This window comes from Ylistrum balloti, unplaced genomic scaffold (genome assembly GCF_031769215.1).
Source record: "Ylistrum balloti isolate Yb309-2 unplaced genomic scaffold, AGI_CSIRO_Ybal_v1 Utg369894, whole genome shotgun sequence".
Taxonomy (NCBI): Eukaryota; Metazoa; Mollusca; class Bivalvia; order Pectinida; family Pectinidae; genus Ylistrum; species Ylistrum balloti.
Window position 1 is genome coordinate 357,815 of NW_026782025.1, and position 11,294 is coordinate 369,108.

Sequence of the window (11,294 nt, forward strand, 5' to 3'; positions counted from 1 at the left end):
GTAGCAATATTTTTGCGAAAAAACTGAAATATGGTGAGATTTTGAAGCTATTATGCTCTGGTGTTGCGGGTCTCTTTCACATACGTTCTATATACGTTACCTGTCCCGTGATACCTAATGATAGCATGTGAAAATAATGAAATAAAATCAGCTAAACGGAGGTGAAGACCTAAAATCATTACCACAATTTACAAATTACAATGCCCGACATTAGCTCTCTGTCTGATTTCATTGGTATTCTGCAATGAGTGATACCTAACGATAGCATGTAAAAACAATGAAATAAAATCAGTTAAACGGAGGTGAAGATCGAAATTCATCACCACAATTTACAAATTACAATGCCCGACATTAGCTCTCTGTCTGATTTCATTGCTATTCTAAAATGAGTGCATTTGAAATGAATAGATTTGAAACACCGCGATTAAGATTTGTCCTGTTGTATATATACAGAATACAAGAGCGTGCTACACACGTCTTCAAAAAAGAAGCAAATGTGATTTTCCTGTGAAGCATGGGTTGTCACATGAACAAAGATCTCTGAAAGAGTGTTCCGCTAGTGTCCATTCGTAATCGCTTCTATAAATGCGGTTGTTCAGTACTGTATACTGAGGTTTTGTACACTGTTAGGGTTTCTTGTGAGCACAAGTTAACCGTGTCTTTATTTTATGGTTTTATGAATGAATTTCCGTCATTGTCTGTGCAAAAAAGTTTATCTATATGAAAATGCTTGATTACAAAAGGTTCTGTCTTTAATTCGTTTATTTAACTTTATATCATTTGTTGTAAATTGCATCATGTCGATATAATGTATGACCTAGGGCCCCTTAGTATGAATGTCAAGGTTATATAACTCAGATTGGTCGATCATGACAGGTACTTGTTCACAGCTAATACAAAAAGACTTCTCGAACAGTGGAGGAAAGTCGGTATGTATCCAGTTTCGAATAAAAAAATGCAATTCATATCAAATGATTTTATGTGGAGAGAGAGAGAGAGAATTACATTTTAACGTAACAGAAAAGGACCACATATCCCTAACCTACAAAACAGCACACTATATGCCGAACATTATTATTGCAATTGCAGGAGTTTCCAAATTTCTTGTCAACCTAGATCCAAGAAAGCTACAAGCTCTGACAAAATAACAATAAGAGGCCTAATGGGCCTGTGCCGCTCACCTGGTGTTCAATATTCATCAAAAATATTATCAATGTTCATCACAAATATATAAACACGTACACCATTAAATTATTTTTTGCGAGTGTCGTTAAAGTTAATGATTCATATGCAAACGCGTTGTGGCAATTACTGGGCTAAACCCAAATTAAACCGACGAGTTACATGATAGTGCTAATGACACTGTCCTACTTGATAGTTTTGGAGATGTGGTAAAATGTCATCTCAATGTTCAAGGTATTTTCAGAATTATAAAAAGTCCTGCATTAAGGAGTTATCCGGCCATTCTGTTTTGCCTTTTTATGCCCCCGCCATTTATGGCCGGGGGCATATAGCGTTGCCCATGTCCGTCCGTCCCGTCACGTCGCGTACCAAATCAGTATATACCACCTAACAACTTCATTCGGACCTTTCACTATCATTTCACATGGGGGGGGGGGGGGGGGGCATTCATGTCTTACAGACATTTTCTAGTATTGTATATTTCCCAGCTGTAATCGAAATATCGCCAGTGACATACACATAAAATACACCACTTTCCACATGTTCTATACGTTTACTTGTCGTCAATAGTCACATATCTTTAGATCGAACAAGGCAATGAAAAGCGCCATACCTTTCCACCAGAAATCTTTTTACAGGTTCCGACAAATTTGACTCCTGTGACCATGTATGTAGTTCGAGGTCATTTCTTTTTGCAAACTTTATCGGGACTTAAACTAGGAACATATCAGCCATATATACTATGCTACTCTGATTTTTGGTTAGTCAGAAGAACTTGTTTAAATGTTTTGATGAACTTGACCCCTGTGACCTGAGGTTAACTCCCACTCGGATGCCTACCTGTAAGAACATAGACTGTGCGTTATAAAAATTAACACGAAAACCAGGAAAATGCGTATTTCCCTTCCTTAGGGAACTACATTGTTCTCCATTGATGTTTAAACTATTTTCTTTATCTGCAGTGTTTTTCGTAGTACCGCATGGCACTCCATGTTTCCGTGAGCGCTATTCATTTAGCATATTCATAGTTCTGACAGTTCATTTCATTTCTAAACGTAACATTTTTTTTCAATCTCCGTTTATCTTTCCTTGTCTCATGGCAGTTAATGTTTATCTGACGAGTGACACTATTAGTTATGTAAATAGACATTCCCCGTCAGTATTTCTGGTCTAGATTTAATCTCAAAGTATAACATTATGTGAGCAGTTAAATGACTGGAGACAGGTTAGGAGATATATTTAAGGTTTTCCTCATAACCTCACATGAACTTTCTGGTATGTCAATAGTACACAATAATAGAATTGGACTAACTTTTTCGATTTGTATTCAAATGATTTCTCCATCCAAAAACTCATCTCTTTGAACACATCATGTTTCAAGGAGTTAGAGTAATAAACTAATATTCCTACCATAGAGTTTTTTAAACACTCCGAGTCAAGAGAATTTTGCAAAAATTTAGCAACCAAGCATTATTATAATTAATTTTCATTTTTTCATCTCCCTTTGCATCTCATTTATCTTATTTCCTTCTATACGCCCGTGCATTATTCACACGTAGAGAAAATCATTGTATACACAATCATTCATCCACGTGACTCCACAGTCAATTTTATTTTCTCTGAAAAAATAACGTAACAACTCTTTCCCTTCCTCGATCTGTTCACCAACGCGCTCATCTACAAATATGATAGCATACCACTTGCATACACACATTTATTCTCCACACACATACATGTACACACCCTCTATCACTTGCTGACATTCATGCTTGTCTGTCAACTCTTGCATGCACATCCTTCCTCCACTACGAACCTCTTTAGATTTACACCTGCACATAACAACACAAAAATATGCCTGTAATGCAGTCAACTCAATTTGGCAAAAACAAACCATTATACATACACGTATCAGATAAATTGCTATCTTTCCTAATGGGGATTCCATAAAATCTAACAAAGTTAATTCGGATGAGAAAACATAATCATCTAAATGTGTTTTACTAAGGCACAAAATGTTGAATTAATTTGAGATAAAGTCAACTTGGCATAATCCAATTAATTTTGTATACTTCTAATATTGTTAAAAATAACCAATTCAATTCATCCCTATCGCTACAAGCAGGGACCTTAATAAATATATCTTTGTAGACATCTGCTACAGGCCATGATGAAAGACGATAATTTACCTTTCTTGCAAAAAGTAAATATATATAATATTTTACTGAGAGAAAAAATACGACAGACTAACGGTAGACGGGCCAGTCTCGAGAGTGATGTGTCTATGTCAGTAAAACGTTTGCAAGTGATGACGATTAAAGCTTTTCCATGCCCTTGATGCTCAAGAGCGTTTCGTTGGTGGACTTCCGGCTGCCTGACAACTTTAGCAACTCATGTAAAATATTTGGCAAAGACTGCAGAGAGATTTGTTTCATTGCATAAGAGTATTTGATGAAAGTGAATATCTTGCATAGATAATTGGAATAAAGCATGGCTCCCGCAACTAATGATTGTGTATCGTTCACAATCGTCGCGAATATCGCGTGTTCCATATCGATAGTGCTGATAAACAAGTGGCTCTATACGGAATATGGCTTCCCAAATGTCAGTCTCACATGTATACACTTTATCATGACTTCCCTTGGGCTGCTTATTTGCAGAAAACTTAACCTTTTCCAGCCGAAAAGTGTGCCCATCCTGAAAATGATTCCACTGGCTCTGACATTTTGTGGATTTGTTGTGTTCACCAACTTGTCGCTAGAGACGAATTCCGTTGGAACTTACCAGATCATGAAAACTTTGACAACACCATGTATCATGATAATACAGACCATGTTCTACGACAAAACGTTTTCAACGAAAGTTAAACTCACTGTGGTAAAGGATTAATCAAATTTGAAATTCAATTAATATGTGCGAATGACATAACATATAATACTATCATCACAGGTTTACACTGGTTCGACTCTAGATCTTATTAGCAGAGCGAGTACGTGAATAATGTGAAATTATTCACATGCTCGCTCTGCTATTACTTATGGCCAAACGATTTTTCTTGAGGCTGATGTTTCTTAATCCAAAAATTTGACCCAATCACTATATCTATATAGCTACCAGCGAAACAAGTTATTAAACTTATACTATTTATCATTTTTGTTAGTTCAGATGGGAATGTATGAGGGGCCTTACTATAGGAAAAGACTACAGTACTCTGAGATAACCAACTTGGTTGGGCAGGTGAGCCCATACCTTTTCACATCTGTTTTGGGAATCAAATCCCAGACACAGAGGTGAAAAGCAAGTGAATTACCATTGAACCATGTCACCAGACCACCCACCTTTTTGTCATGCTCATCTGACTCCTACACTAGACATTAGACTTTTCCCCAAACAGATAGTTTGTGCTTGTTGACGTCCTTCCATCAAATGTCATACATCTGGTATATAGGTCTCAATGGAAACAATAGCCAGACAGAAACATGAGTACATCATGTATGAATGAGTGTTTGTTCTGAAATAAACTATTTTGAATTTGATTTTGTTATTTAATTTCAGATTCCAATAACTTTGGGAGTTACTTTAAATTCTTTATATGATGTGAAGTTCAACTTCATTGGATTATGCTTTGCAACGGTTGGCGTACTGATTACCTCACTATACCAAGTGGCGAGTAGAATTTTTATACATATTTCGTTGGATAAATCATTGAAAATTGAATTTAAACCAGTGTTCAGATAAAAAAAAACTATGTTGATGGTACACAATGAAAGAAATAATGACCAAATTGCAAGTTTATTTTGAAATATGTCAATTCAGCAATTTTTATGTGACTTTTTGTGGCGAGACCAGACCATCATATCCAAAAGTTTATTGAGTCCAGTAACAGAAATAAATGTGTTTTCAAAATTTTCGTGAGCCCCACAACAAAAGCCTGAATTCAGAACTCAAAAATGTTTAATTCCAAAAGTTGCTGAACACAGTATAGACTCCTGCTCATCTATGAGCAAGTGTTTAGCAAAGAATAGCCAAAGCAACTAAGGTACATTGTTACTATTTTGTGTAATTTTTTTTCTGTAATATGTTTACCATCTCGTCACACTATTTTTGACATCAGTGAATATGTATAAGATTAGAGTACTGCCAAAAAAGTTGGTAAATTCTTTACCATCTTCTACATGTTCACAACATACCAGTGCTTCATACTGGTCATTTGTATAATGAAGGTGACTGTGTAGTCACTTAAACATCACACTGAAATCTTTTACTGGTTTGTTTTTAACTTTGATACTACTGTCATTACTAACCTGAAAAAAATGATATGTAATGACCAATTAATCTACATATAACAAATCATGTTGATTACAATATCATGCGAACATTTTTAGTCTGTAGATACAAATGTAAAAACATGTTTGAGTTGCTGTAGTTTGTGATGATCTTGTGTCCTAACAAACAGCTGTTATTCTTGTTGCTTACAGTGGGTTGCGGAGAAACAACATGAATTCCAGATGAACTCGATGCAGTTACTGTATTACCAGGCTCCTCTGTCAGCAGCTCTCCTTATTTTGATTGTTCCCATCTTTGAAGCACCAATATATAGCTTCCATGGAGCCCTTGGCTCCTATCCTACAAATGTTGTAGTGAGTTGAATGGAATTGAATGGAGACAAAGTCTCATGGTAGTCTCATGGTGACGTATTGTGATACCCTTTGTCCAGCGTCATCCGTTGTGCATCTGTAAACATTTTACATTTTTTACTTTTTTGGAAAATTCCCGACCAATTTCAATTAAACTTAAGCAGAAAACTTCCATACATGCATTCCATCAAAACTGTCATCCTAAACTGATAATTCTTATAAAGTTATTCCCAGTGGGAAATGACCAATGCTTTGCTCAAAAATACAATTTTTCTATAAAAGCCTAAAAAAATTCCACCTCAGGAAGAAACACGAGATTCATTTTGGTAATTAAAGCACCTGAAGATGTTTCCATTCCTAAAGAGCATTTTATTATACAATATCTGGGTTTTTGAGAAGAAGAGTTTTTGCCCATCAGCCCTTTGGGGTCAGTCAGGATCAAAATGGGCATACCATCAAGATTTCATCCTTCACTCATAATTCTAACCAAGGCAAAGTTTGTTCAAATGAATGACCTTGGCCCACTTTCAAGGTCACAGGGGTCAAATATGTTAAAATATACAAAGGACTTCATCTCAACAAGCAAAAGTCCATGAGTGCCGATATTGGGTCTGTAGCATGCTGGGAGGAAAGGCTACCAAGTTTGTTCAAATGGACTTTCAAGGTCACAGGGGTGAACTCTTTCCACTGGAAATGAAGCAAATTATGCTCAAAAATCTGGTTTTCCTAAGTAAACCCCATGCACAAATGTGAGACCCTGCGGCCATGAAATTCACAATTTTGGTAAAGCATCATTAGATGCTTCCTTTCATGAAGAGTATTTGATTCTACCATATTTGGGTCTTGAGAAGAAGATATTTGAAATTTAAGTCTATTTAATCCCTTTTGACCCTGCCCCTCAGGCCCCTGTGGGTTGGGGACAGTATAGTTCACAATTTTGGTTCATTTTAGGCCAGGGAATGTTTCTGCAAAATTTCATTAAAAAATGATCTGGGGTTTTTGAAGAAATCAAAAGTGTTTAATTGTTTACTGATGCACAATGATGAATGGTATTAGAATAGGAGACTTTGTCTCAGGTGACCTAAAAATCTTATCAATACCCAAATTTGGAAGGATTAGATACTCTTTGTGACTGGAAGGTTTTGGTTCACATTTTTTTAGTGTAATTTGTTTATTTCTTATTTGCACACATTTTACAGGAAGAAGCATTGTAACTCAGATGACCCTTAATACCCTTGGGCCTTTTGTGCTAGTATATTTTTAGCCTACCATCAACCCTTTTTTAGTGGTCCATCATTCATTATTTTTCTGTATGTCCAATTTTTGGACTGATCATAGAAACAATATGGACTCTTGGCAGTTAGTTTTGAATTTGACATTTGCAGTTTGTTGTCACTTTGTCCTGAGAAGAACTTGATTTGAAATTTCATGTGTAGGTTTCTTGTGGTCTCTAGTTGTGCATGATTAATTTTGAGACTGATTAGATCAAGGGAACTGATTTTTTATCGGTAATAAATGTTATTGCTATGAGTCAGGCAATATTGTGTAGATTGTTTGGAAATTTTGTATCCCAGTTACCTCTGATTAATCATGTTATCATATAATTCATTAACCTGTCAATAAAAAATAATAGTAAGAACAGTGGAAAGATTAGAACATGTATATTACATTAGACCAACAGAGACCAAAAGTTGTGGGTGAGAACACAGAGCTAATTTTGAAGTGAATCTTTTATAAAGGATATGCTAGCATGTATGAGAGCACTAAATTAAGTTCAAGTTTATAAATTAATTATGAATCGTTGAATGACTCAGATGTGTTGCATATCTTTACATGACTTTGTATGTTTCAGCTGTTGGTGTTACTCTCTGGGGTTATAGCATTGTCTGTCAACTTAACCATCTACTGGATTATTGGCAACACATCACCTGTCACGTATCCTTGTTCTTAAGATAACTCAACTATCTTTGACATCAAACCTCACCTGTCTTACACGTCCTTACCCACACATACATATGACACAATCATTACATGTCACGCAACATAGACAGAAATTATAACTTGCACAACACCAGCAGACATTACAACTGGTACAACACAGAAAGACATCACATTTCACACAACACAGACGTCACATTTCCCACAACACAGACAGACATCTTATTTCACACAACACAAACCGACGTCACATTTCACACAACACAGACCGACATCACATTTCACACAACACAGGCAGGCATCACATTTCGCACAACACAGACGTCACATTTTACACAACACAGACCGACATCACATTTTACACAACACAGACCGACATCACATTTTACACAACACAGACAGACATCACATTTTACACAACACAGGGTAGTTGAAATAAGATGAAGATATTACCCTACAGGGTAATAGAAGTAAGATTTAGATGTTACCCTGTAAGGTAGCAGAAGTTAGATCAATATGTTACCATATAGTAGAAGTAAGGTCTATGTGAAGCCATATTAGGTAATAGTAAGATGTAGATGCAACCCTACAGGGTTGTAGAAGTAATATCTGTATGTGACCCTACAGGGTAATAGAAGTAATATCTATATGTTACCCTACAGGGTAGTAGAAGTAATATCTATATGTTACCCTACAGGGTAGTAGAAGTAATATCTATATGTTACCCTACAGGGTAGTAGAAGTAATATCTATATGTTACCCTACAGGGTAATAGAAGTAATATCTATATGTTACCCTACATAGTAGTAGAAGTAATATCTATGATACCCTACAGGGTAGTAGAATATCTATATGTGACCCGATAGGGTAGTAGAAGTAATATCTATATGTTACCCTACAGGGTAATAGAAGTAATATCTATATGTTACCCTACAGGGTAATAGAAGTAATATCTATATGTTACCCTACAGGGTAGTAGAAGTAATATCTATATGTGACCCTACAGGGTAATAGAAGTAATATCTATATGTTACCCTACAGGGTAGTAGAAGTAATATCTATGTTACCCTACAGGGTAGTAGAATATCTATATGTGACCCTATAGGGTAGTAGAAGTAATATCTATATGTTACCCTACAGGGTAGTAGAAGTAATATCTATATGTTACCCTACATGGTAGTAGAAGTAATATCTATATGTTACCCTACATAGTAGTAGAAGTAATATCTATATGTTACCCTACAGGGTAGTAGAAGTAATATCTATATGTTACCCTACAGGGTAGTAGAAGTAATATCTATATGTTACCCTACATGGTAGTAGAAGTAATATCTATATGTGACCCTACAGGGTAGTAGATGTAATATCTATATGTGACCCTATAGGGTAGTAGAAGTAATATCTGTGTGTGACCCTATAGGGTAGTATAAGTTAGAAGATAAGTTACTCTTTAAGGTAGTGGAAGTTAGATCTACCCTACAGGGTTGTAGAAGTTCTGTCTATATATCACCCTACAGTGTAGTAGAACAACTATCTAGAAGTTACCCTGTAAGGTAGTAGAAGAAGGATCTATATGTTACCGTGTAAGGTATTTGAATAAAAAACATTTCCTTGACTCTGACAAGATACAACATGGCTGGCCACCTTAAATTTTGTGTAACTGTTATTCTGGGAGTTATCGTATTTAGTGATCCAGTGTCATTTCTCCAAGTTGTTGGCATAGCAACCACTCTCTCAGGTAAGTCTATATACAAAATGTGCTGTTGTTAATTTAAAGATGACAGCAAACATTTCTCTTATTTGACTAGATACACGTTAAAAAAATGTATCAGGTAAGCTTTTATCAGGAAGATGTTATCAAATTCTTTTATATATTTCAGAATTTTTAATTAATCTTATCAACAAACTAATTTATTTTCTCTATTGTTTTTTTTTCAGGAGTGATAGCTTATACACATTTCAAAATGGGCGAGCAGGCAAAATCAGTCTTACCTCAACAGAGTTCATAAATAGTTATTTTAAGGACACTACTAGAAAATTATTCATACAGCTAAACTGCTGGACAGATTGTGTCAGGGATATCGATGTTGGACAAACAAAAGAGAATATCTGTTTCCTGTTTCTAAATCATCCTAACTTAAAAGTTTAATGATTTGTGTGCTATCAATCAGTAATATAATCCAGAAATCAGAGACAAATTCACCTCGACACAAAATACAGACTGATATCAAATCTATCAAGGAAGATGACAGTCACCATGCTATCTTCAGTTCGGCGATGATGTATATGTCCACATATGCCTGAAAACACTGTGAACTTGCACAAAAAAGGGTGAGATCAGACATTCTGGACTGTTATTTATCTCTTCTGAATATTTATTACTCTGTGTTGCTTTGACAGATATTGACCAAACTCTTTTTTGTTGATTTTCATTTTCTTATTTTAGGTTCCATGACCAAATTTGCATTACATAAGAAGTCAGTGTCAATTGAAAGCAAACATTATTCATTATTGAAATTAAAGAAATCCATCCTACTGGCCCAAATATTTCTCAGGTAGAATCAGGAGACACACATTTTTAGTGGGTTGGGAGTAGGGGTGGGGGGTTAGCTTGTCGATCCGTTGTCATAACCTGATGAAGTGGGATTGACAGTATAGAGTGGAGGGATACAAGCTCAAGGAACATGTTAATTGTACTTCTCTATCTGTGAGGGACATTTTGTTTGTATCATGCTTTCTTTGAGGGACTCCTTGTTTGTACCTTGCTTTCTTTAAAGCATTTTGATTGTTCCCTTGTTTCTGTGAGACCTTCATATTGTACCCTGTCGCTTTTTGTGAGGAAGTCCTTGTTTGTACTTTGCCTTTATGCAAGAGATATCCTGTAAATCATGGGTGGCACCTTGAAGGATCCTCTTCAAAAGTGGCATTTTTTATGTGTCTGGTGTGTAGGGAGGATGAAATCACTCCTTAACATTGGTTTGTGATAATATGTCTACATTCCTTGCAGGCATACTAATATGTACAGAGAAATTGGATATAATTTGGGGACATGTTGTAATATATTTTGACAGATATGTTCATAACTATAGCGTTTGATATGTAAATATAAAGTACATGGCCATGAACAATTTAATTTCATTTATCTTTCGTAATTGATGGCAATAATCAAATCAGAAAAAAATGTTAATGTCACTTTCATTTGAAACATTCTCAACACTCACCATTTTCCTACATTTAATTTGGTATTCATGCATTCATTTGATGACATTATAACAAAGTTTTAGGGTGGCATCTACAGTGCAGTAATGTACTGTAAGGGTTTTGATTGCATGAAATTTTTTACATTATTGTCTTCGTATATATATGCTAGTATTGATTACTTAGAAATAGAAAACAAAAAAATGTTTAGATTTTTTGTACTGAACTGTGAGTGTTTAGTTTTGTAGGAAACTTCTATACAATTTTGTTACTGAACTGTGAGTGCTAAGTTGTGTGGGAAACATCTATAGAATTTTATGTTACTGAACTGTGAGTGTTTAG

The 11,294-nt window shown here is 35.5% G+C and overlaps 1 protein-coding gene across 1 annotated transcript; it reads left to right on the plus strand.

The window, feature by feature from the left end:
• Positions 1-3,577: 3,577 nt before the first annotated feature.
• On the plus strand, positions 3,578-10,319 carry LOC132546544 (solute carrier family 35 member E3-like). Its single transcript, XM_060210263.1, has 6 exons — positions 3,578-4,056; positions 4,735-4,845; positions 5,658-5,819; positions 7,669-7,751; positions 9,380-9,492; positions 9,693-10,319. The coding sequence occupies exons 1-6, from the start codon at positions 3,670-3,672 to the stop codon at positions 9,761-9,763; spliced, it is 927 nt and encodes a 308-aa protein (XP_060066246.1). The 5' UTR covers positions 3,578-3,669; the 3' UTR covers positions 9,764-10,319.
• Positions 10,320-11,294: the final 975 nt, after the last annotated feature.

Coding starts and splice junctions, on each gene's coding strand:
- LOC132546544 (XM_060210263.1), top strand. CDS start 3,670: ATGGCTCCCGCAACTAATGATTGTGTATCGTTCACAATCGTCGCGAAT. Junction 4,846..5,657: donor TTACCTCACTATACCAAGTG/GCGAGTAGAATT, acceptor TGTTGCTTACAG/TGGGTTGCGGAGAAACAACA. Junction 7,752..9,379: donor GGCAACACATCACCTGTCAC/GTATCCTTGTTC, acceptor GACTCTGACAAG/ATACAACATGGCTGGCCACC.